The 27,950-nt window shown below is 43.8% G+C and overlaps 1 protein-coding gene across 1 annotated transcript; it reads right to left on the bottom strand.

Moving 5' to 3' along the window:
- On the bottom strand, positions 1 to 27,888 carry mvp (major vault protein). Its single transcript, XM_028598978.1, has 17 exons — positions 27,752 to 27,888; positions 26,352 to 26,532; positions 18,481 to 18,676; positions 18,176 to 18,299; positions 17,849 to 17,980; positions 17,588 to 17,682; positions 16,195 to 16,431; positions 15,830 to 15,955; positions 13,434 to 13,649; positions 11,930 to 12,171; positions 10,734 to 10,931; positions 10,092 to 10,236; positions 7,891 to 8,102; positions 6,080 to 6,196; positions 3,315 to 3,441; positions 2,219 to 2,407; positions 1 to 1,451 (listed from the first exon to the last, which is right to left on the bottom strand). Exons 2-17 carry the CDS (start codon positions 26,513 to 26,515, stop codon positions 1,326 to 1,328), a joined length of 2,646 nt encoding a protein of 881 aa, XP_028454779.1. The 5' UTR covers positions 26,516 to 26,532; positions 27,752 to 27,888; the 3' UTR covers positions 1 to 1,325.
- Positions 27,889 to 27,950: the final 62 nt, after the last annotated feature.

Here is a 27,950-nt window from a genome sequence, read left to right as displayed (position 1 = left end):
TGGGCAGCGGCAGCATTTTAATGTCTTCACACAGTTCTTCATAGAAACAGCACTTTATAAAGACAGACAGTCAGACTATCCTGCTGTTATTTTAACTTTACTGCACACAAAGTTTCACACGTCGGCGATGTCAACAGCATTTACCATTCATTTCCATTTCTAGGAAGTAGTGCAAAGCTGAAAGAGGAATCTTTGGCTGTCAGATTATAGGACTAAACAAACCGTCGGACATGTTTGTAGGCACACTTTCTTCATTTTGCAGCAGACGTTTTGTTAAAATGTTAACACGGCGTGACGTCACGCTGGTTTTCTGTCCAAAAGTAAACCTCAGATTCTCATTTGGAGAGCTCAAAGTGCAAAATTGGTCCCGATGGAGAACTGTTTTGATTTAGTCCTTGTCGGTTCATTTTTAGTTTTATGTCTTAAAAACCCGGAGTTTTCTATATAACAAATAGTTGATTTTTAAAGATGCAGAACATGGTTGTTCCAGAGACAAACCTCTACAGAGGGTTTTGCTTCTTCTCGGCGTGGTTTTTGATGTGTGTAAATAAGGGTTGCCCCTCAATGATCCCTGAAGTATGAATAAAGGTTGAATGAATGAATGGTTCTTTAACAAACCCATGGAGTGTATCTTAAAATCAAAAAGGCACATTTAAAGTCAGCTCTCAGAAGCACAAAATCTTTGTTCACACTTGGTGTCTGTTTTTTTAGGCTGCCAGCGTCTGTGTTATATTATTATCCTATATGGAGTAAACCATGTTTTTTTTTTTTTTTTAAAAACGCCACCACCACTTTTCTGGAGTTCAGAGCATCTTTAAAAACTGCCATTTTGACAGCCGACCAATGGCAGACGGAGTAGCGGGACCTGTTGTTTTCATAACAACAACCAAGAAAGGGTAGTCAGAGCACAGCAAGTTATATTATAGGAGTGGGTGGTTCCTGTTCAGGGAACTGGCTTTGTTTTCTCTCTTAAGAAAAGTTGGGTAATAAATGTCAGAAAATACAGCAAAAAAACATTGAAAAAGTGACTCAGTTCATTCCTTAGCTTTGAAGCCTCGAAAAAAAGAGAAGAAAACGTTGACGTCAGAAACAGAAATGTCCCAAAAAAAAAAAGTGGGACTGCTCGATTGACTTTGTTTTATCTCGCATTACTCCTCATAGCGCTCTTTGTATACTGTAGCAGTGGTTGTCATAGCAACAAAAGATGCTCTCGGCTGATTTTTAGAACCAAAACTCTGCCCTAAATAAAAAGACGCCGAGCGTGATCATGGCCTAAAGTGTCAGTTGGGGTTTACTTTTGGACAGTCTGTTCCTCCTCTTCCTCCTCACTGTCCCTGTCCCTGTCCCGGCAGCGCCCCCAGCAGGCCGTTGGCGGTGGTGAAGAGGTTGATGGGAGAAGCGCCGTCTGTGATGAGAGTCGACTTCAGCCCCAGAGCCTGCAGCAGTTTCACCTGGAGGACAGAAAAACACACACACACCGCTAACTCTCAACAACATTCATTGCTCTTCTTCCTTTTCTATAAACAGTCAATTGAATATGTTTTGGATGCAACGTCTGAGTGCACTCTAAACCCAAATGTTCAAAGTAATTAAATAGATTAAGTAGTGTATACTCAAAGTTTTAGAAAAAGTTCTACTAACTTAATTATGTCAAGTTGGTGTAACCTGTTCTTTCTTTGAGTAATTTTAACTAATAATGTGATTAAATTGAACTATTTTGTGTATAAGTAAGCATAACTTAAAAACATTACTTAAGTACAACTTAACTGAATTAAGTACTTACATGATAAGAATGATAAAGTCCTGTTATTTTTATGGTTTCAAATAGGGATGATTGGAAACATTTATATAGCACATGCTAAAATACAATAAAATCTCAAAGTGCTTCACCTAATAAGTAAACTAGATCATAAAAAATAAATTGCAATCATAGAACTGCAGTTACTTGTTGATATTAAAAACGTGTCTAATTGACAATGATCTACTGCCCCAAGTGGCTGGTGGTACAAACCAAAAACAACCAAAAAACTACATGGCTCTTACAGGCTAAACTCAGCATCTTATGATACTACCTACCTACCTGACACTTTTGATTCTTTCAAAACTTTCAATTTTGAAACAAACTGCCACAGCAAAAGTAGAGTTTAAAGCTGAAGTCAGTTTTTAGAGAAAGTTATTTGCACGTTCTCCTCCAGTAGTAATAGTAGTACTACAGTACCTGCAGCTCGGGCCCGGCTCTGGCCATCTCCTTCAGCGTGTCGCTGCCCAGACTCTCCACCAGGTGACTGAAGCGCTCGCTCTCGATGTGAGCCAGATTCTTCTGCTTCTCCACCTCCAGAGTGTCCATCTGCTTCTTATAGGACAGCTCCTGCTCACGGGCCTTTGCCAGCCGCTGGAGCTCCGCCTCCTACACACACACACACACACACACACACACACACACACACACACACACACACACACACACACACACACACACACACACACACACACACACACACACACACACACACACACACACACACACACACACACACACACACACACACACACACAGAGAGAGAGAAACACATACACAAATAGAGAGAGAGAGAGACACACAGAGAGAGAGACACACACACACACAAATAGAGAGACACACACACACACACACACACACACACACACACAGAGAGACACACACACACACACACACACACACATAGAGAGAGAGAGACACACACAGAGAGACACACACACACACACACAAATAGAGAGACACACAGAGAGAGACACACACACACACAAATAGAGAGACACATAGAGAGAGAGACACACACACACACACAATAGAGAGACACACATAGAGAGAGAGACACACACACACACAAATAGAGAGACACACACACACACAAATAGAGACACACACACACACACACACACACACACACACACACACACATACACACACACACACACACACACACACACACACACACACACACACACACACACACACACACACACACACACACACACACACACACACACACACACACACACACACACACACACACACATTTACGTATGCACCAACAAGCAAGGCTCCTCATACTGCTACTTGGCAAAAAATCCCCTTCTTGTCCTTTAAACTATTTTAAGTTCTTTGAGTCAGTTCCTTTTAACAACACATCTTGTAGATTTACTGTCTGGGTTTGTTTTGCGTCTGTTTTAACAGTCTATGGTCACAACAGACAAAGTTTTCTGAACACCCCCCCCCCACTGATGTGTGAAGAGTTGTATGTTGAAAGGAGAAACAGGAAGTCAGGACGTACCGCCTCGATCCTCTGAGCTTCGGCTTTCAGCTTGGCCTCGTTGACCGCCGCCTCTCCCTGAATACGAGCCGCCTCAGCCCGGGACTGAGCCTCGGCCGTCGCCGCTCCCGTACTCTCCACCGCCACGCTGGAACGCACACACAGGCAGGGACACACTTAGCCTGGATGCCAGTCGAACTTAGCACCGCCCACAAAATTCGAGGTCGGGAAGTTCGGTCTGGAGTTGCTCCGTTGAGAAGCAATTATTGCCCGAACAGGATCTGTTCGGACCAATCACATTGTCGGACAGATGATCAACAGTAACAGAATCAATCACGTCACCAAAGAACGCTTGGGTTGAATTTGTTGAGATGTGTAGATTCCCCCATCGCCTGTTACAGAAGATATCGACAGCGCATTCATTTTAAAATCCTCAGCGGAGGAGCCTCAACAACTGCCCGAAAGCACAGTAGCCTTATATGGTGGAGAGAGATAGAGAGACTGAAGAGAGAGAGCGTTATATGGTGGAGCGAGATAGAGAGACTGAAGAGAGAGCGTTATATGGTGATGAGACATAGAGAGAGACTGAAGAGAGAGAGCGTTATATGGTGGAGCAGAAAGAGAGACTGAAGAGAGAGAGCGTTATATGGTGGAGAGACATAGAGAGAGATTGAAGAGAGAGAGTGTTATATGGTGGAGAGAGATAGAGAGAGACTGGAGAGAGGGAGCGCCGGCGCTAGAACAAAGCTGTGAATCAGAGAAATAAAACGTGTTTTCGCCGATTCATCTCTAGAAATGCGACTGTAGCGAGCATGTCACTATCACTAACGTTATCCACATTTATATTTACAAGAAACAAATGATATATCCAGCTTCAAAAAAGTCTAAAAGTCGGAAGTTAGAACGAATGCATTGTGCAAAGAGTGGTTGCTATGGAGACGATACACAGTGTTGAGTTCCGTTGCTCTGATTGGTTGGAGGTCTATCCAATGAATGCAGAGGCATTTTTTTTCCTGGTTCGGTTGGAACACGCCCCATAATCACAGCCCAATGGAGCAGTTTCAGACTCACATTCTGACTAGAATCTGAGTAGGACCACTGTGGGGGGGGGCCTGAGGGGCCTCTGTGTGGTGAAACGTCCTCTTCTGTTCTCTTTCTTGTTCTTCTGCTTATCTGTCCGCTTATCAGCCTAAACTATAGTTAACGGCTTAAGCTTAACCTCCTATGCGTCAGAGACATTTCCATGAACCACTTCCTCAATGACTGCACACAGCTCTTTCATGAGCACAAATACAACTATTATTCTATGATGCAGGGCACAAGTGACTTTTTAAAAGACTGTTCAGTCTGCATTTTGGGGACTCCGTACCGTCTGCCGGACACACAGGGTGGAGGATGTGCGACAGGTCAGATAAAACGCTCTCTGCTTGAGTAAAATATAGTCATTATAATGTGTATTATTTACTAGGGTCTGGGCCCCTTTACACAAGCTTCAAATAGCTAAGCAGGACGTCCCATTTCACATATCTGCATTATGTCTTGTGATTGTACTTGTCTTTTATCTATTGGGAATCCAATTTAACTGAACTGAGATAGCTGTGTTCTAACTGTACGTACACACCGCCGCCGACTTGAGCTGCAAAGAAGCTCTGGACGCCCTGTCGAGGACGCTTGTCAAAAAGTCCGAGGAAGCTGTTTGACGCTTTGGCCGCTCTGACGTGGGAGCATTCTTCGATCATGTGCAACACACGATTGAAGAAAAAGCACAAGCAGCCACTGCACGGCCAATACACTGACACTAGAAACCTTTTATAAATGACATATATAAGGACATCATTTGTATTGTTTGTTGGTCACAGCGGTGTCTGTTAGCAGTTAGCCGCTGAACCGCAGCAGAATGCAGGCAGAGCGAGCAGCCGCCAGCTGTTGACCCGTGCAGGACTTCACCGTGGCGGACTGTTTAGAGACCATGTGACGGCACGTTAACTGGTCCCTATCACGCAAACAACGTTACATCATAAATGATAGGGGAACCCAGCAACGGCGATTATGAGATTTCCCTCCATTTTCATGGAACTAATGTCTTGGTAGGAACAAAAGTTTACATCGTATGTTTCTCCAGAATCAGCCAGCGAGAAGGACGTCTATATTCCGATTGGTTGCTGCCGTTTGCCGCTGCTTGCCGCTGAACCGCGTCATAGCTCATTACCATAAAGTTGACCAAAGTTCAACTTTCTGATTGACGCTCAAAACGCTCAAAATGCCAAAAACGCGACGCCGACAGTTTTGACGCTCCTTGCAGCTGAGAGAAGCCAGCTTCCATTGAAAATTAATGACTTCCGGTATCTTTAGACGCCCAAGTCGGCGGCGGTGTGTACGTACAGTAATCCTTGTGTTGGCTTCCCGTTGTTTTTTTCAAATGTTTCTTTTTTTGTTTGACACGGTTTTGTCCATGTTTTTTTGTTACTTTTTTTGTCACTTTTCCTGATGTTTTTGTCAATTGTTTTTCCTCCAATTTTTCAAGCTTTTTCTGACATTTGTCACTTTTGTCTTTTTATTTTATTTTTTTTCAAATGCTATAAAATAGAATAAATCCCCCAAATTCAATGGAGCGTGTACTTCCTTGTGAAGAGTGTTGTATGGAACCATCCACGTTATTTTCTTTGACAATTTGGTTGAAAGAAACCCAAATTTGTGATGTAGAACTTTCTTTTTTAAATGGGTCAAATTTGACCCGAAGACAACAGGCGGGTTAAGTAGAGTAACCACGGTGACCCGGAGGTTACCTGAGAGCCTCCAGCTCCAGCAGCTCCTTCCTGGCCTTCTCGGCCTGGGCCTGATCAGTGATCCTCTGCCTCTCCAGCTTGCCCCGGGCCTCCTGCTCCAGGCGCTCCGCCTCGTGCCTGAACACAAACCAAGAAAACGCAGATTAGAGTTTCTTTCTGGGATAAATAAATTGTGTTCTCACTCAGAAAGTCTTACTATTTATGTAGGTTATACATTTCATATTCGCCTCACTTGTATACAGTGGGGGAACCAAGTAAGAAACTGATTTTGATTAGAAGTTTCAATTTTAATCATGGGATAAATAAAGATTGTGTTCCCAAAGAAAATTCAGAAAATCACATCATTTAATTTATTAAAATTTAACCATCTGATGAGGTTAAACAAGTATTTGGACAAACAGCATGTTAATATTTTGTAGAAAAGCCATTATTGGCCAGCATTCAAACGGTTTTTATAGTTGGTGACAAGGTTTGTAGTATGTTTTGCAGGGTTGTTGGCCCTCCTCCTGCAGACAGCCTCCAAATCATTCAGGTTCCGAGGTTGTCGCCTGGCATTTTAAGCTTCCAAAGATTTTCATTCTTCAGGTCTGTGGCCACTCCAGAACCTTGGTCTTCTTCTTCAGCCATTTGTTTGGCGCTGTATCCTCGACCCATCTTCATCTATCTGGCCCCGTATCTTCCCCTCAATACGATGGAGTTGTCCCGTCCCTTGGCTGAAAAGCAACAATGATTTGCCAAAACTCGGTGTTCTTTGCCCTCCAAACACGACGAGTTGAGTTGAGGCCAAAAAGTTCTATTTTGGTCTCATCTGACCAAATCTTCAAGGCCTCTTCATCACCAATCCTGTAAATCTACTTGTCAGGGGGACTCCGCGTCGCTGCAGGATTTCAATCCATGAAACCAACAACTGTTCCCAGCTGCCTTCAGTTGATTCATCAGTTCCCCCTTGTGGTTTTGGGATGATTCCTCACCGTTCACATGATCTGGATTCTGATTGGCTGGTGTGGTGCTTCTTCCAGGGTTGTCCATTTGCTTTCCGATTCTCTTGTAATCCCAGCCTTGTGCACAACAATCTTGTCCCTGATGTCCGTGAGTCTTTGGTCTTGCCCATGGTGGTAATGCTGGACAGGTGTCTTTTAAAAAAAGGCAGGTGTATTTTGTATAATTGAGAAAAAGACTAACTGGCTTGTAGGAGCCAGAATACTTGCTGTTTGTCCAGGGGGTCAAATACTTGTTTTTCCTCATCAGATGGTTATCAATTTTAATAAATTCATATGATGTGATTTTCTGGAATTTTCTTTGGGATTCTGTCTTTCACTGTTTGAATGTACATATGATTAAAATTGTAGATTTTTGCATTCTTTGTAAGTGTATGTCAAATACTTATTTCCCCACTGTATGTGTGTGTGTATGTTTTGTAGTTCTTCTTGTGTGTATTCTGTGTGTGTGCTGTGGGTCTTACATTTGTTGCTGTATGATCTATCTGTATGAAACAACAACTTCGAAAACGGTCAGATTTACATCTCGTTAGCAAATAGGCTCATCACCAATCCAAATTTACAGTCAGCTTCTAGTTCCCCTAAACAACATTTATACCACGGTCTGGGTGAATCCTGGATTCTGATTGGCTGCAGGGTGTCCATTTAAAAGTACTAAGCAGTCCCGGTGTAACTGGAGAAAAAAAAAAGTGTATTTTATAGGAGACACTTTCTGGTGTCTGATTTTCCTTTTTCATGTTCCTAGCTCTGTGCGTATGTATGTATGTATGTATGTGTGTATGTGTGTGTGTGTGTGTGTGTGTGTGTGTGTGCCGTGCGGTGGCCTCCTGGGAGTTGGTGGTGATCTCGATGGCCAGCTGGACACTCTTCTGCAGGGCGTCCCGCGTCCTCTGGTCCACCGGCTCCACCGACTGGATGTCCACGCTGCTGATGGTCAGGTGGTTCTGGTTGAAGCGGAGGCTGGAACGCACGGCCATCTTCTCGTCGAAGCCAAACACCGCCGAGCAGATGATCCGGTTCGAGTTCTGCAAACAGGAAACCTCTCAGAGTCACAATCTTTGATTTCATATGAATAACAAGAACACAGAATGTGGCAGTTTGACTGCTTTGCAGTGTTTGGGGATCTCCACCAGGTGGCAGCATAACCTCAGCTGTAAATCACAGTGGCATGTAACTGAGTACATGTACTCCAGTACTGTACTCCAGTACCAAATGTTGAGGTACTTGTACTTTACTTGAGTCTTTTCTTTTCAGGCCACTTTCTACTTCTACTACGCTACATCTCAGAAAGAAATATTGGACTTTTTACTCCACTACATTCATCTGTTACAGCTTTAGTTACTAGTTACTTTAGTTACTCCACTACATTCATCTGTTCCAGCTTTAGTTAGTTACTTTAGTTACTCCGCTACATTCATCTGTTCCAGCTTTAGTTACTAGTTACTTTAGTTACTCCACTACATTCATCTGTTCCAGCTTTAGTTACTAGTTACTTTAGTTACTCCACTACATTCATCTGTTACAGATTTAGTTACTAGTTACTTTAGTTACTCCGCTATATTCATGTTACAGCTTTAGTTACTAGTTACTTTAGTTACTCCGCTATATTCATGTTACAGCTTTAGTTACTAGTTACACACACTATCACCTGCATTCTGGTGTATTTTTTAATGCAACAATTTGTGATGCAAAATGTCTTGACTTATGTAAAGGAAATTATTATTATTGATCATTAGCCTGTATTCAAAACATTGCACGTCTTGTTGAAAGGCATCATGAACATCTCAACAACAAATCTATTAGAGAATGAGACCTTGTTAAAGCCAGAAGCTGCAGATCGGGCCGTATTTTTCTGTCCAATGCCTTATCGTGCTGATGTCACCGAGCCCGACCCGAACCCGAACATCATTTCTAAATATCTGTCTGAACACGGCCCGGCCCGTCAGGTACCGTTGGGCTCAGGTCGGGTATCCATCTTCTAGTAGATAGAAGAGGTAGATTTGTCCCAGTCAAAAAATATGATTGGTGTTGGGAGATTAAGTCGATGTTTTGTTGCTTTTTACGTAATTTTTGTAAATTTTCCCCAACGTTTTTGCCCCTTTTTACGACAGTTTAAGTTTTTCTTAAACGTTTTTAGAAGTTTACCAACTGAGCAGCTTTGTAGGAGAGAAATTTATATACAGTAACAGGCTTAACAGAAAATGGTCTGCATTTTAACTGGAGCTACACACGTGATTTCTGTTTTTAATAACGGGGCAAAGCCCAGGTAACGAGCCGCCAGAACTTCTGTTACTTTATGGATTTATTTCTTAGAGTGCAGGAAGTGTTTGACCCTGAAACTTTTTAAAATGTGCCCCCCCCATAATGTTGAAACCAAACCTACAACTGTGTATGAACGATATATGTTTTGAGCCCCCTGAACTGTAAGTTCTACCTCTTTTCGGGAGTGGGTTGTCTTATAGTATGTCGAAAATTCATAAAAAGTCATATTGTAGTATGTCGAAAAAAGTCATAAAAAGTCATTATAGTATGTTGAAAAGTCATATTATAGTATGTCAAAAAAAGTCATAGTGTAGTATGTCGAAAAGTCATAAAAAGTCATATTATAGTATGTCGAAAAGTAGAAAAAAGGCGTAGTATAGTATGTGTGAGTGGGTTGTCTTTCATATTTTCAAGGCAGACAAATCTACCTCTTCTAAATATCAGTGGGGGGTGGGGGAATCTGTGCATCCTCCCAGAACTCTACGCCTATGCATGTTACATGCAGTTCTGTATAAAGTAGTTGAAAAATATACTTAACTATTAGAAGATAAGGTAAAAGTTAAAAAAAGAAATGACAACACGGATTACCTGCCGAGGGCCTACGGAATAAATTAGCAGTAACTCCAGAGTTACATCTTGCACCTATACGGATGTTCATTAACGTGCTCTGTCCCTATCAAATGAATTCATAAATACATCAATGAAGTGAAAAGCTACTGAAAGAGAAGAAGAGAGGACAGTGTGTTACAAACCTTGTGGAAATCGTCAAACTGCACGGAGGCGACGGCTCCTCTGACTCGGGAGGCGATGGCTTTGCACGAGTCTCCGACAAAGTCGGGAACGGAGAAGAGAGCCGCGGCGTCGGCGAGGTCCACCGGAGGCTTCACGTCAAAGTGCCTGAAGAGGAAGAGATGATCGCGTTCAGAGACGGTCCATTCAAACCCAGTTATCACAGAACACAACCAAGTGTAAAGAGTCTTCGTTTGTTTATATGTAGTCTATATATTATTGTGTAAGTGTTGCTGAGGCATCCCCATCCCCCTCCTCTGCCCCTGTTTTGGTTTTCCTCCCTCTGTCTTCCCTGCTCTGGTGTTTCCTCCTCTCATTCCCCCTGCTCTGGTGTTTCCTCCTCTCATTCCCCCTGCTCTGGCGTTTCCCCTGCTCCTTGTGTTTCCTCCTCTCATTCCACCCTGTTCTGGCGTTTCCCCCCTCTCATTCTCCTTGCTCTGGCGTTTCCCCCTCTCATTCGTCCTAATCTGGCATTTCCCACCTCTCATTCCACCCTGCTCTGGTGGCGCAAATCTGCTTAAAACCAAAACGTAGCGGTGGAAATGTAGCCTTATTGTGGCAATAAACGCCCCCAGTTCTGATTGTGAACCCTTGGTTCCAGTTACCAGTTGTAGGAGAGCTGCAGCTGCAGCCGGGCGTGGTCGGCCGTCTCGATGGTGATGATGTCGGTGAAGAAGTCGGGCCCCAGCAGCAGGCAGATGGCTTTAATGACGTTGGCCCTCTTTGGTTTGTCTCCGGACAGCGACAGCACAGTGAACTGCTCGTCAGGTCCCAGCATCACCATCTCTGGTCCGAACACCACCCTGAAAACAGAACCGCAACATGTTAGCATCATATCCCTCCATCCGGACAGGAAACCCAGAGTCCCACCTTCAACCAGTGGCAGTTCTAGACAATTTCAACTGGAGGGGCCAGGCTGGGGTACCGAATATATTAGGCACAAGTGTTATATACCACCAACCCTCCATAGGTTTGGTTCTACAAAGACTAAACAATACACATAACAACAAACACAAGAAGACTCATTCAGTGTCAACCTACATTTTATCTATACACATGAATCACACACACACACACACACACACACACACACACACACACACACACACACACACACACACACACACACACACACACACACACACACACACACACACACACACACACACACACACACACACACACACACACACACACACACACACACAGTAAATTACATGTATATGTATTTCGTTTACCACTGCATGTAGAACCATATTAAGAAAAAGTGCTGCGTTAATAATCAACAGTGTGTAGAACCACACTTAACAAATAAGGTGAATTATGTATGTCACATTCACTACACTCTTTTTAATGGGCATTAAGGCAGGTATGAGCACTGGAATTTCCATTTCTATGGATGAAATAAACTTGACTTGATTATTTGTCTCTTGTCTTGCCATCAACTACATCCGTTTTCAAAATAAGGTATAAGGTCCCCTGGTGGACCACCAGAAGGGGGGGGAATTCGCCTCTCTATAACTAAAAAATGACAAAATCTGAGTAAGCTTCTAATTGCTTCTTATTCCCTTTAGCTCAGTTAGCTTCTACTTCCCTTTAACTCAGAGTTAGCTTCTAGTTCCCTTTAGCTTAGAGTTAGCTTCTAGTTCCCTTTAGCTCAGAGTTAGCTTCTAGTTCCCTTTAGCTCAGAGTGGGCTTCTAGTTCCCTTTAGCTCAGAGTTAGCTTCTAGTTCCCTTTAGCTTAGAGTTAGCTTCTAGTTCCCTTTAGCTCAGTTTTCAGGACAGGAAACCCGAGCCCCACCTGGCTGCCTTCTCCCTGTAGTCGTAGACCTGGACGGCGGCGTTGTGGGGGACCCTGAAGGAGACCACCTTGGTCTTGTCCCTGGGACGGCCGTCATCGTCTCCGGTTCTGGTCCGGTGCGAGCGGTCGGCCAGCGGGTCCAGAGGAGAAGCCAGCAGCGCCTCCACATTGGCAGGAAGCTCCTTCTGCCACAACTCCTCATCCTGAGTCAGCATGTAGGTGTGACCGATCACCGCACGCACCTGAGAGACGGGGGGAACGCAAAGCAGGACTTAACCCAACACCACGAAGAGCAAGGTTTGATGAGTCAGTTCACATTTTAACCTGCAAAAGATTCTCAAACTGGATAAACTCATTTCCATTTCATCCTTTAAAACAATCATATTATCCTTCACAGACATATGCAGTTGCTTCTCTACATCATCATTTTTCCAGCTAAATATTTGAATGGTTTCTCCCTCTCTTACTCACCCACGTACCTGTGCACTTATCTCGTTATAAGTGTTTATTGTCTTCTGTGCAGTATTTCAAATTGTATTTTATGTAATATCTAAACTGTATGTAAGTCTGATGTATCTATTATCTAGCCCTCCTTTCCTTTCCCTAATTGGCTCAGCCACTTGTCAGGCCGCCATTGTAAATAAGAACCTGTTCTTAATGACGTGCCTGTAAAAATAAAGGTGAAAAAAAAACGAAAACATTTTAACCTGCAACATCGCTGTTGAAGGTTGTTACTTGCACGATAGTATGAATGAATTAGTAATGTAATGAAGTAAACAAGATGCCATTAATGTGGCGGCATCCCTGGCAATGAGTTCTTGTAGAACTCTCATTTTTTAAATATTTTTTTCTTGCTTTATTCAACGTTTACCAGCTACCGCCAGTATATACACCCCTTAAACCAACTTATTACTACAAGTTTTACAATTATTTTTTCCAAAATTCATGGTCAACAAACCTCATTAATTTGATTTTATACCTAATTTGAGTTAAATACATTATGAAATATTTTGACAATTAAGTTAAAATCCGAGGATTAGAGTTAGAGTTTAGTCAGGAAATGGTTTTTAAACCATTGCTGTAAAATATAATATAACATCCGGAATTCAATGATATTGCGAACAATGTATTTTATTTTTTGGCCATTTTTAGGCCTTTATTCGATAGGACAGCTGAAGACATGAAAGGGGAGAGAGAGGGGGGAATGACATGCAGCAAAGGGCCGCAGGCCGGAGTCGAACCTGGGCCCACTGCGTCGAGGAGTAAACCTCTTTATATGAGCATCCGCTCTACCAACGGAGCTATCCAGGCACTGAAGAATGTTGTATTATGTTGGGCAATTTGGTTAAAAGAAACCCATATTTTTTGCGTAGAAACTTTGAAAACGGGTCAAGTTTGACCCCGAGGACAATAGGAGGGTTAAATACAGCTAAATCCACAAGTATGGCTGGGTATCGCCACTGATTTCCTATGTTCCTTTAAAAGAGAGAAAGCGACTTTGTACCTTTCCAGTTTTGATGTCCCGGACGTAGATGCCCTCGTTCTCGTCCAACGGGATGGCCTGTCGTCTCAGCATCACCTCCACGGCAGCGGGGGGGACGTACTCGATGGGCCCCCGCAGCATCCAGCGGTCTCCGGGGCGACGCAGGACGCCGGGGCTCCTCCGTGAGCGCTTAGCCCTCTCCTCTTCCTCCTCGTGCTCCTCTTCCTCCTCGCCGCGCTGGCAGAGGGAACGGGGGAGAGAGAGGAGGAGGAGGGAGAGAAGGGTTAACGTGGCAATGCATTGGAGTGGTGGAAGAGGGGGAGGAGAGGGGGATGGAGAGGGAGGAGGAGAGTGACACTGGGAGAAATGAAAGCCAAAGTGGAAGAGATTTGAAAAGGTGGAGGAAAACGTAAAGGGTGGAGGGAGTGGTTCAAAGAGAAAGACGGGAGAGAGGAAGAAGAAAGACAGAGTCGGGTATATTGAGTCAGCCTTGTTAGTAGGGTGGGAGGAAAAAAATAAATCCATTCACGAATATGTATTGGGATGTTTTTTTTTCCCTTTTTCCCCAGAATCAATACTCCAAGCTCCGTTTGCAGAATGCAGGGCTCGAAGAAGTATTCAGATCCTTTACTGCAGTAAAAGTACTAATACCACAATGTTAAAATACTCTGTTACAAGTAAAAAGTCTGTAAGTATCATCAGGAAAATGTAGTTAATCTTGGAAAAGCGACAAAACGTCAAAAGGGGACAAATTACGAAATTAATAAAAGCGGCACGTATTGCAAACATTGTCCCCAAAAAACGACAAACGTTGAAAAAAAAAAAAAAAAAATTGTCTAAAAAAAGAGCAACAAAACAACCTTAAAAAAAAACAAAAACTTTAAAGAAGAATAAAATAAAAATGCCCAGTTTTGATTATTGGGGGGGGGACTTTGTAAACGTTTGTCTTTTTTATTTATTTATTTAATTTTTAGGTATTATTTCTGATTTTTTTTGTTTTTTTTTTTTTTTTTTTATGTTTTTGTGTCTTTTCTCAATACATGAATGATTTATCAGAACTTTAATATATTTTGAGGTTCCTCTGTTCTGTTGGGACAATAAAACAAACAAGTTTATTTTTAAAGCATCATCATTTTATTTTAGTGAGGACTCACAAATAACTACTTTAAAATAACCAAATATTTGTATCGATATTGGCCTTCAAATTCCTTTATCGGTCGGGCTCTAAATCCGAACCAATAAAAACGCTGTACTGTGGCCCACACCTACAGTATAATAAGAGTTTAAACCCACGCTCTTTCCTCAGGAATAACTGATCAGCTGCAGCAGCTACCTCTGGGCACATTAACCAGTGAGACTAAGGTAAGACTTTAAACCTTTTGACCACAGAGGACAGAGACACGCCTCGGACTTCTCACCTCATTCCAGGCCGACAAGATCGTTACACCTTTGTTTTCCTAATCACTTCTCCGAGATAAACCGGTTGCACAAGACAAGCTTTACAAACCATCTGAGTGAAGTTATCAGCGCTCCTCCCTTCATTCCTCCACAGGGCGCTCACTCCCTCTCACAGACACATTTCATTCTGACCAGCAAGCACACACAAGGGCGTGTTTGAGATCTCCACTCTTGAGCAAATTCGAATCTGCATTCTGGGGAATGTTTCTGCAACAATTTGTGCGTTTTCTTCATCTACTTATGGTGGCAAATGTCTTTGTTTAGGATGGGGGAGGGGGGGGTTGTGTTGCACTGCCCAGTATTGATTATTGGGGGGGTTGTCTCTCTGTTCTTTCACTAGCTTGCTCCAGCACTTTGTTTTGTCTAACGTTAGCACCTCTCTCTCCGTTCTCTCTCTATCTCGCTCCTCCTCCGCACACTAGGACACTGTAGCAGCAACTGTCGTTATAGCAACAAAAGATGCTCTCGGCTGTTTGTGGAACCAACATAGCCTAAATGTTCTTGCTCAGAATTTACAAAAGCGGAAGTTAAGGACAGACTGAAGCCACGTGTTTGGGAATATAACAAATCCTGTTTGTCCGCGCCTATCAGGATTTTTTTCTTTACAGTAGTTTCAAATGCACAAGTAAACCCAACTCTGGAAGCCAGAGACATGGAACGATAATATCAAGTTTACCCAGGGTTGTGGTCATGCCATGACAGAAGAATAAAATGTTAATATGCACATCAGTAGGAAGCCTGGAGTCTTTTATAACCGGGGTAGTTACATATATTACTCTGCAGAATGAGGGCTTTTACGTTTGGTACTTTAACTTTATTTTGATGCCTAGACTTTTGCACTTTTGAATGCAAGACTTTAAACGTTTAACAGAGCATTTCCACACTGCGGTATTACTGCAGTAAAGCTGCATTGCCATGGCTCTCTTCGTTTAACACAGCAAGTCGTTGCGATTCCTAACCTCCTGGGTGTCGTTGAACGCCTCCACGGCTCGAAGGACCAGACCCTCCTCCTCCGACAGCACGTACACATCCTGGATGCCATGTTCAAGGCGCTCGCCCGGCTGCAGGAAAAAAGAGCGCTCGCCCTGGAGGAGAGAAAGAAAATACGTCATCGGGATGTAAAAGTGACCATTACTGCAGAACAGTTGAGTTGTGAGCAAGTTCTGGAGGTGTGGGAGGAGAGAGGGGGAGTGTATTTTAAGATATATACGACAGGCCATAACAGTGCTCCAATGAGCAGTATTTGTGTATACATTTAGTTTTAGTTAGTACTTTCACTGCAGTAAAAAAGGACCTAGAAACTTCTTCCAGCACTGGTCCTCACCTTCACCACCCTCTTCTGTCCCAGCTGGGGTTTCCCGTCGGGGCCGACCGGGTCCAGGATCGCGCAGTACTGCCGGCTGCTCAGCGTGGTCACCTCCACCACGCCCACCACCTCCTCGGACACAGACGGGATGTGAGCCTCCCTGTCGGCCATGGTGACCAGCCACTCCTCCCCCGTGCGCCGGTCCCGCCCGCCAGCGTCCTTAAAGGGCCGCAGGGCGCGGACGTGAAGCGCTTTCTGGGGGGGAAATCACAAGACAAGCTTTTATCAGCACAACACTTTCTGTCAATTTCAGGGTCCAGATGCTCTGCAGACCACATCTTTTCATGTGTAAGAAACAACAACAACAACAAAGAAGAGCTAGCCTGCTACGCGCTGAAAGGTACTGGGGCCCGTTTCAGGGAGGAGGTTTAACAAACGCTGAGTCTGACCCTCAACTCTGAGTTGATTTACCCTGAGATGTATCTAGGAGTGTTGTCAAATGATTAAAATATTTAATCGTGATTAATGTCATGGTTAAAATCGCAATTTGTCCCATTATTTTTTCTCATTTTAATGCTCTTATCAACATGGAAAAGTGGATCGGCTTGCTCTGTGCTTTTGTCGCCTGGCTTTGATGAGGGGGCGGAGAATTGGCATCAGCTGTGTGCTCGGCCATCAGCTGTGTGCTCGGCCATCAGCTGTGTGCTCGGCCATCAGCTGTGTGCTGGGCCATCAGCTGTGTGCCCGGCCATCAGCTGTGTGCTGGGCCATCAGCTGTGTGCTCGGCCATCAGCTGTGTGCTGGGCCATCAGCTGTGTGCTCGGCCATCAAGTGGTATTTCAGGCTGGACGTGCTGCGATGATAGCTCAGTTCACAACCACAAAACACGCACATCACTTTGGTCTTGTCAATGGAACCATTTGGCAACTTTTTAAAAGTAAACTTTCCATTCAGAATCTTATTGGCATCCATTTCGGCGTCTCGCGCTCGCCATCCACTCAAAACGTAACGTTAGCCTACTACTCTTTGACTGACAACAAGTGTGTGCGGCGTGCCTGTTGTTGTGTTTCCGGTCTAGCTAGATCCGGTGTGGTGTTTTTCTAACGTTACTAGTTGTTGCAACAGCATGTGAGAAAAACTACAAAGTTTGCTAGGCCAAAAAGAACGTTAATCTGGCGATAAAAAACGCCGTTAAAATGGGCTTGTGTTAACGCCGTTAATAACGTGTTTAACTGACAGCACTAGTATCCAGCTAACTTAAATAGCTCACGTTACCGTGTTGTGTCAACAGTTAACTTCATTTAATATTGTACGTGGCGTTTTCTTTTGCGGGGTGCAAATGTTCTACCAAAACAAGTTTCTTCCTGAGACTATTTAGCAGAGCCACCGTCGCTGCGTCTGCGCCCCTCACCTTGTCTGTCAGGATGAAAGCGTTGACGATGTCGATGACTTCCTCGTGAGCACCTGGAAGGTACGCCCCCACCTTACTGACCAGCCACTCCTCGCCTGAAACACACACAGTCATACGGTCAGGAACACAGGTCTGCTCTCAGCACTGGAAGGGTGTGTGTGTGTGTGTGTGTGTGTGTGTGTGTGTGTGTGTGTGTGTGTGTGTGTGTGTGTGTGTGTGGGTGTGTGGGTGTGTGGGTGTGTGGGTGTGTGGGTGTGTTACCTGTGACCCTGCGGACCCCTCCCCTGTCCGTCCCCTCCTTGCGAGCTCTCAGTCTGATGGCCTGGTTCTCTCTGATCACCGTGGCTTTGATGGTCTCCAGCACGGCCACCTCCTTCCTGGGGATGTAGGTCCCTGACACACAAAAAACACTCCTTAACATATTATATACACACACAGTATATATGTATACACAAATCTAAGGCACTCGTATTTAGAGAACGGTCAAACGCCTTCATTACATCTGGCACATTCTGAAGACTAATACTGAAAAGACTTTGAGAAGAAACTAAAGAGATGCCAGACGGAATCTCCAGTTCAAACCCCCACCTGGTCCCTCGAACAGCCACTCGTCTCCGGCCACTCTCTTCACCCCCCCCTCCCCCTGGAAGTCCAGCAGCGCCTGGAGACGCAGCGCTGTGTCGGGGTACACGATCTGCAGCGGAGTCACGTCCTGCACACATATAAACAACGCATCTTATTATCAATCACACTTTATACATACAAGCAAATGTAGCACAACATCACGCACGCACTCACGAACTTCTGACTTTTTTTTTTTTTTTTTTTTTTTTTTAAATCTTTAGACTTTCTCAAAATATTCCCAACATATTCCACAGCAGTGGGGGCCAGACCTGCTGGATCTCCTCTCCGGGGTACAGGGGGAAGGGGTCCTGGGTCAGACGGATCTCTAGGTCGGCGTGGCGGAGTTTGGCCTGCCCCGATTGGTCGAAGAGGACCTGCTGGTCATCATCGCGGGCCACCGGGTTGATGACCACGCAGTAGTGACGCGGCGGCACCATGATCATCCGAACCGGCATGAACAGCACTCTGAAAAACGTTTTTTAAAAAAAGCAACAAATTGTAAACTAAAAACTAGAAAAACCTCTGCGAGAAAAAAAAATAAAATTACAAAGAAGCGACAATAACCATCACTTAAATTTTTGTTAAAAGCCTGTCAACAACGTAAGAAAAAGCCACTAAATTGTAAACAAAAACTATTTAAATAAAAAAAATTAAAAAAAGTCTGCAAAAACGACAAAAATGTTGATAAAAATGTTTTTCAGTGCTTTTTTAAATGCATGGTCAATAAACCTAATTTAAATGGCATACCTCATTTGTGAGTTAAAAGTAGCAGAAATAAGTGTGATAAAAAATTAAGTTTAGAGGATGATGAATAATCACAGAAGGGTTTATGTCACAGTTTAGTCAGGATACGGTTTTAAAAACCATTTAAAAAGGGAAAACGGGTTAAAAAATCTCAACATATTGAACCATAACCGCTGTACCGTGAAACGGATAAACAGCTGACTCATCCCAGTTTACACAGCTGACTCATCCCAGTTCATCTCTTGGACACAAAAGTCTTTCAATCAAAACACAAAGTACACATGCTCTTATTTTGAAAGAGCTGTAAAATCCCGACCATGGCGACAACACAACGTACATTTTGTGCCGCTAAAAAGCACTTCATCTGAATTTTTTACAGCAACATAAAGCACAGTGCCGGGTAAAGGTCCCTACCTGCCTGCCTGCCTGCTTACCTATCTATCTTCCTATCAACCGTCCTACCTACCTTCCTATCAACCGTCCTACCTACCTTCCTACCAACTATCCTACCTTCCCATCAACCCTCCTACCTTCCCATCAACCCTCCTACCTTCCCATCAACCCTCCTACCTTCCCATCAACCTTCCTATATACACACCTTCCTACCAACTATCCTACCTTCCTATCAGCCGTCCTACCTACCTTCCTATCAACCATCCTACCTACATACCTACCCATCTTCCTATTAACCGTCCTTCCTTCCCATCAACTGTCCAACCTACATACCTACCTTCCTTCCTATTAACCCTCCTACCTTCCTATCAACCCTCAAACTGTCCTACCTACATACCTACCTTCCTATCAACCGTCCTACCTTCCTATCAACCATCCTACCTACATACCTACCCATCTTCCTATTAACCGTACCTACCTTCCTATCAACTGTCCAACCTACATACCTACCTTCCTTCTTATCAACCCTCCTACCTTCCTATCAACCCTCCAACCATCCTACCTACATACCTACCTTCCTATCAACCATCCTACCTACTGTACATACCTACCCATCTTCCTATTAACCATACCTACCTTCCTATCAACCGTCCAACCGTCCTACCTACATACCTACCTTCCTATTAACCGTCCTACCTTCCTATTAGGGCTGGATGATTAATCGAAAAATTATTGAAACCGAAATTCAGAGCCTATAACAGACGTCATTTTACCAAGTTGGTTATTTCGGTCTTTTAATCCTATTAATATTTCCGCGGCCGCCCACTGTGTGTTAATGTACTTTCCTCTTAAAACATATTACGGCCTCTGATAGTGTAGTCTCGTGACTCCGCCCCGTCCAGTCTGCGACATTGAAGCAACATGGAGGAGAACTCAAACACCGAGTCAACTCAGCAACAGGAGCCGGAGCCGCTTGTACCAAAAAAACATGCAGGGTCCGCCGTTTGGACACATTTTGGTTTCAATAAAGACGACACTCAAGTCAAATGCAAACACTGCAGAAAAACTGTTACAGCGACCAAAGGTAATACCAGCAATCTATTTCAACACCTGGAGTGCAATCACATAGGGCTGGGACGATAACCGCATCACCGCAATACCAGCGGTGACGTGCCACTACCGTGGTGATGACATCACTACCGCCATCACCGCATTTTTTTTTTTTTTTGCTGCCGAAGGTTACAGGAGAACACAGGTCGTGTGATATTAAAGATTATGAAAGCAACAATCATTGTTTAGTTATCCTCATCGACAGTGTAGGAGCCACATAGTGTATGTTGTTTATGGTCTCATTTATATTATTTATTGATTATTGTGTTGTGCACTTGTATTGTAGGTGGTGGGCGTTTTCATCGCGGTTTGAGCGGAAGTTATAACATATTTGTTTGCTTCACCTGATCACGTGGTGAGCCTGGGAGCCAACACTTTCTGTTGACCAATGTTGCGGCTGTAAGCGGTCCAACATAGTGCTGCCGCGAGGGACTAAACACTGAGATGCATAAACACACTGACGCGCAAATTTCGACTCACAAAGTAACTTTACATTTGGTAACTGCAGTGCTAGTTGTATTTTACGTGTGGAGGAATAAATCATTGCAATACAATCGTGAGCGCGTCGCAGTGTGTTTATGTACCTCTCGGTGTACTTTGTTGTATTCTCTCCTATTTGAAGAGGTTATGGAGAGAAAATAAAATACTTTACCGCTGCAGTGTTTACCATTGCACTTTAGCCTAGCAGCTAGCGGAGTTTCCTTCTGTTTATAGATTAATCCTGACAAAACCGCATGGTTAAATGTCAGCCTGCATGCACGTTTTGTAGCCTAAACAGAGCAGCTCATGTTGGTAGTGAGAGCCACAAGTTAGCGGAGTGCCGAGTTGCCCTCTCTGCTCTCTGTCTGCTCAGCTGCTAGACCGCTGTGCTGCCAAGTGTCTGCACTCGCCATTGTCGGCTAACAATTACTTTATTTTTAACTTTATCGACAATAGAGCTTTCTGAACTGTCTGTGGAATAGATCAACGGAGAGGAGAAAAGGCAACGCGGCCTTAAATGACAGCAAGACATAGTAAAGACTGACATTGAGCTGAAATGGAAAAACTGCAATCTTTTTATACAGTCTATTGGCGCTTTTCCATTACATGGTACCTACTCGCCTCGACTCTACTCGCCTTTTTTGGTTTTCCATTACTAAAAAAAAAAAAAGTACCTGGTACCTGCTAACAGGTACTTTTTTAGTACCTGCTCAGTCGAGGTTCCAAGCAAGCTGAGGCGAGCCGAGAAGGTGACGTGAAACCCTGCAGGCTGCTGATTGGTCGGAAAGAAGCAAGCTACTAAGCCACTCCCACGGCAGTCGCTATGACGACCAGCCACGCTGAGGCGATACTAAAATCTGCAATGGAAAACGAACGCACAGCGAGTCGAGGCGAGTTGAGCAGGTACCATGTAATGGAAAAACGCCAAATGACTGCAACGTATGTTGTATGGTTTAAGCCGAAGCTTTTTCGGGGGTAACGCTATTCACTCTACTGGCAGAATTGACAACAGATAAAGCCACCGTGTCTTGAGAAGCTTGTCGTTTTATTGTTCACGTTTAACTCACTTTACATCATCTTTGTTATCTCTTTTTCCTCTCGCTTTTCCTCACAGCTGCACTACACTACTCTCCGTTACCGCTCGCTCTCCTTGCGCTACCACACGAGCACTGACAGCACCTACTTAAGGCCCCCTGCTATTCTTGCTCTAACGCTACTCTCTTAAAAGGGGTTGCGGTTAACCGCCATACCGCGGTGATACGTTGCTTCTTCACCGCGGTAAGAAAAAAACTATACCGTCACAGCCCTACAATCACATTACCGAATATGAACAGTGAATGGCTCAAAAAAAAAAAAAAAAAAGAGGCTGACAATCGCCCAGCAACAAGTGCCTCCACAAAGCAGGTGTCAATAACACACACATTTACAAATGCTACACAATATGAAAAGGATTAAAGAAAATGGAGAGAAATAACTGACACCATTAGTTACTACATCGCGAAGGACATGGCTCCCATAGCTACGGTGGAGCACAGTGGGTTTAAACAACTCGTTAAAACACTCGACAGAAGATACACTGTGCCATCGCGACACTATTTTTCCCAAACTGCGCTGCCCAACACGTACCAAACGTGTCGTAAAAAAGTAGCTGCTGAACTTAAGTCTGTTAAGCACTTTGCAGCCACATCTGATCTGTGGCCAAGCAGGACGATGGACGCATATTTGAGCCTTACATTGTACCACATTGACGATGAATGGAAGCTGCGCAACACGTGCCTTGAGACAGCATATTTTCCAGTCGATCACACGTCAGAGATGAACTTTTGTTTTTACATTAAAGGGGTGATAGTATTTCACACTGTTCCTTATGGTCTCCTAATTGGATATGCAACATTGGTTGGGCTGAAAATGGCCTGGTTGATATTTTATTGGCCCTTATGCATCCCTGTGTTTTGGCCCTATTTGTAACAAGAGCTTTTCTTCCAAATATGGTATGCTCGTGAATATTTAGATGAGCTGCGCGCTGATTGGTTGAGCGAATTGCCATACGCAGACATTAGAAATGCACGCTGATTGGTTGAGTGAATCCCCAATACACACACATTAGAGAAGCAACAGAATCTCATATTCCAGACACTGCAATGTTTCATTACCAAATTCACTTCTGAGACTTTTTTTATGTGAGAAATCAACTATATAAAGCTCAAATATGGGCCGTTTTACCAAAATGTATGGCTAATTGCAAATATGGTAAGACTGTGTGTCGGACTTCAGCAGCGGTGCTGCTGCCTCGCCGCCCGGCTTGCCTTCCTCCACAGACCCCGGCCTGCTGTGAGCTCCGTTAGGCTGGCAGCCCTGACAGAACTCCAGGGCCTGTAACTCCCCTCTTCCTGCTAGCTAAATGGCCCGTTGTGTGAGAGTGAGAGCGCGGTCAGCGAGCTTGTTACACCAGCAATCTCACAACATGTTACACACATGTCACGCCACCTAGCTATACAACACATACCTAAATGTCTTATAAAGCCAACAACGGTGTCCGATTTCAACTTAATGAATATTTGTGAACTGTAAGGGTTTCGTTAGCTGCAACTGTCCCTACAATCCTATGTGTACAGATTGCGGCTAGTTAGCTTCATTTTTGGTCGTAATTCGAGTATATTTACAGTTTGAATTTCATCACGCCACTTATACAACATCTAACTAAATGTTTTATAAAGCTAACAACGGTGTCCGATTTCAAGTTAAAAGGTCCCATGACATGGTGCTCTTTGGATGCTTTTATATAGACCTTAGTGGTCCCCTAATACTGTATCTGAAGTCTCTTTTATATAGACCTTAGTGGTCCCCTAATACTGTATCTGAAGTCTCTTTTATATAGACCTTAGTGGTCCCCTAATACTGTATCTGAAGTCTCTTTATATAGACCTTAGTGGTCCCCTAATACTGTATCTGAAGTCTCTTTTATATAGACCTTAGTGGTCCCCTAATACTGTATCTGAAGTCTCTTTCCCAAAATTCAGCTTTGGTGCAGAACTACAGCCACTAGAGCCAGTCCCACAATGAGCTTTCTTTAGTATGTGCCATTTCTGTGTCTGAAGCTATTGAGGAGGAGAGTGGTAATGTGATAATTACACACATTATAATTATATATATTATTATATATATAATTAACTGGAACCTGTGGTAAGAGATTGCTGGCGTAACAAGCTCGCTGACCACTCACACACACACCTGGCATTAGGAAGAGGGGAACTGCAGGCTCTGGAGCTCTGTCAGAGCACCGGCGTTTAGTAGTCCATTAGCCAAAAACCGGTGACTTTGCGCGGGTATGGAGTGCTGTGGGCTGCCAGCCGTAACGGAGCTCAATCGAGCTCAGAGCAGGCCGGGGTCTGTGAAGGAAGGCAGGCCGGGCGGCGAGGCAGTAACCCAGGCAGCACCGGCCGCTGAAGTCCGACACACAGTCGGACAAAATTTGCAATTAGCCATACATTTTTGTAAAACAGCCCATATTTGAGCTTTACATAGTTGATTTCTCACATAAAAAAAGTTTCAGAAATGAATTTTGTAATGGAATAGCAGAGATCTGCATGACCTAGATTCAGAAGACTACCTGATCTCAGGTCAGTTGTGTAGCCTATGTAAATGTTGGGGCGTGACGGTCTCTTAATACACCCATGGGCGAGACAAAGGTTCCGGATTTTGAGACGCTTACGTAAGCAACTAGCTTTGTTGAGATTCGCCCGTTTTCAGCGGCAGTTTCAAAATATGAGATTTTCATAGTAAAGGGGTGTCAGTGGGATTTTGAGCTCATATGTATGTCCTATTTACCCACCGAACTGTCGTTATTCAACTATGACAGGGTAAAATCGGTTTTGCATTTTATCACCCCTTTAAAACTTAAATTACTTTTTTATAAAGACGTTTTTATTTAAATGTAAAATCTTTTCAGTTCAGTTGTTTGAAATATTTAATAAATAAGCATTAATCGCTACCTGTGCGTTGCTATCTCATTTTAGAATCACAAAGATAGGATTATGCACTCTTTCATTAGACAAAATAAACGTGAACATATTTACAGTATACGATTTTTTTCTTTTTAAATAAATCGTTCAATAATCGTAATCGAGGTAACTTGTTCGATTAATCGTGATTATGATTTTAGCCAAAATCGTCCAGCCCTACTTCCTATCAACCCTCCAACCGTCCTACCTACATACATACCTACCTTCCTATCGACCGTCCTACCTTCCCATCAACATTCCTACCTTCCTACCAACCCTCCTACCTTCCTATCTACCAACCGTCCTACCAACTATCCTTCCTTCCTATCAACCCTCCTACCTTCCTATCAACTCTCAAACCGTCCTACCTACATACCTACCTTCCTATCAACCGTCCTACCTTCCTATCAACCATCCTACCTACATACCTACCCATCTTCCTATTAACAGTCCTACCTTCCTATCAACCCTCCAACCGTCCTACCTACATACCTACCTTCCCATCAACCCTCCTACCTTCCCATCAACCCTCCTACCTTCCCATCTACCTTCCTACCAACTATCCTACTTTCGTTCCTACCAACCGTCCTACCTTCCTATCAGCCGTCCTACCTACCTTCCCATCAACCCTCCTACCTTCCCATCAACCCTCCTACCAACCGTCCGACCTTCCTATCTACCACGTTAGCTGCAGCCCTACATGTATAAAATGACTCAACATATTGAACCGTAACCTCTACACTATGACATGGATACACAGCTGACTCATCCCACTTCATCTCTGCAACACAATAGTCTTTAAATCAAACAAACAAAGTGTTGAACAATCTGCTCTTGTTCATGTGTGTCAACATGGATCATAATCAATCACAAGATTAAAAGGTCTGAAGTCTCTATGGGGTGTTTTCTTTACACTTTGGTCGGTTTCAACACTCCAAAAGAACTCAGACCTATTAATCAGCATATTTTTGCACATATGTGAACACTTTAAAGCAACGCTGCCCAATGTTTTGGGGCCGGCGCACACGCTCTTATTTTGAAAGAGACATAAAATCCCGTGACAACACTACGGACATTTTGTGCCGCAAAAAAGCACTTATCTGAGTTTTTAACGGCAACATAAAAAAAAAACGTGCCGGTATACGCCCCTATTAAATTAAATGCATACGTTTTACGTACCAAGAATTATGGATTTCTTCATCATCAACATTTCTTTTGGGACCTTAGTATAAAAGAATTTGGACACTTCTGATTTTAAGCAGTAAAGTGAAGACATCTGTGTCTTCCGATTCCATTTCTTTCAAGAGTTCTCCCAAATGATTAGCCCCAAATGTGTTGGTCAAACTTCAGTATTTGTGTAAGACCTGCCCCCCCAGAGCCAGAAGAACCAATCAGGATGTGTGGCCTCTGACCTCTCGTTGTCCTGGCGGATGTACGTGAGCGGTCCGATCTCCACCCGGGCGATGTTGGTGTTCTGGTCCAGGACGTGGATGTAGTGGTGGGGCGGGATGCGGATGATGGACGCTCCCCCCGGCCCCTCAGACCCTGGCCCCTGGTGTCCTCCATTCCTAGACATGATTCAAACTAAAAAAACTGCAGACAGAGAGAGAGAGGGGAGAGACGCACAACAGAAAGACTCAGAGCTTTACGTTGAAGTGAATGACAAAACGTACGTCAGGTATATAAAGCTCAGGTATGCACACGGACACACCTGCTACACAGAATACACACAGAAAATCCACACACACCTCTCTGTGCACTGAGCATTAAGTGTTCCTCTTGTCATCTGACAGACCATCAATCATTTATCAGTTCAGGTCAAACGGTTTCTCAACTCATGTTTGTTCCAACTGCCCCGCCTGCAATCACACTTTATAAAAACTGATTATTATGGGGTTACCCTTCCGCAGGACGCTCAGGGACTCGCCCAGCACCGCCTCACAGAGATAGATATCGGTTATTGATTATGGTTTCAAGGATGAGGCAACATCAACATCAAAATAAAAAGCCTGAGCCATGTTTTTTTTTTTAAAACATGGGGTTATGAGAAAGAGAAGTTCTGACAAAAAACACCTAAAAACCAAGATGGAAAATGTCTGAGATTCAGGACGAGGGTGGGAGCAAGGAAGGGCCTCTGCAGGGGAAAATATATGAACTGGATTGTTCAGTACAAAGTGCATCAGCTCCGCCATACACTTGCCTGTTTACAACATAAATCTGTTCTTTCTCAGAGTCACATAACATACACTTCATGTGTAGTTAGTGTTGACCAAGCACATACAGCCTTTATATACAGCATGTAACTGCAGGAAGGTGAGGCGCTTCCTGGTTTTACGCCATGACGCATTCTTAAAACTTGATACCAAACTCCCATTACAAACCCTACACATTTAAGGTCTCTTTCGTCTTAGGCAGTGTTTAGGCCTGGCAGAACATCGATTAAGATATGTATGGAATTAAATAGAAGCTGCATTAAGTACGGCGTGCATTCATAACACAAACTAGCCATTGTTGCGGATTAATCTTAACTCTGATGGACAGAGTCGGTCTGCTCGACTGTGTGACGCTAATATAACGTTGGCGGAAGAACGCCGGGAATTAGTGGACAAAACAATGGTTCAAGTTGAGATTTTTTTGAACAGGGTTCTATAACGTGTACCAGATGTTAGCCGATGTAAAGTCACGCCTACTTTTCCACAAACCGTGTTGACGTGTATTCTATGGAGCACGGATATTTGCCGATACGCGATCAAGTTTTAAATGTTGAGCTTTTAGAGCGGAGTTCGGCGAGGAGTGGTTCCGGTGTTCTTACCTCGTTCGTGTCAGACTCAGCAGCTCGGACGGTTCCTGACTCAGACTGACTGGGGCTCACTGCTAGAAAATTATATAGAGCCAGCTGTCATTTGGGGTGGGGAGGGGAGGGGTAGAGGGGTGTGTCTGTTATTTGGTTATCCCGGAACACAGATCAAAAGTCACGTGACTAACCGACTGCAGAGCTGCGTCACAATCAG

The sequence above is a fragment of the Perca flavescens genome, chromosome 15 (assembly GCF_004354835.1).
Source record: "Perca flavescens isolate YP-PL-M2 chromosome 15, PFLA_1.0, whole genome shotgun sequence".
Taxonomy (NCBI): domain Eukaryota; kingdom Metazoa; phylum Chordata; class Actinopteri; order Perciformes; family Percidae; genus Perca; species Perca flavescens.
Note: the sequence above shows the minus strand (reverse complement) of the source record. Positions and strands in the feature narration are given on the sequence as shown.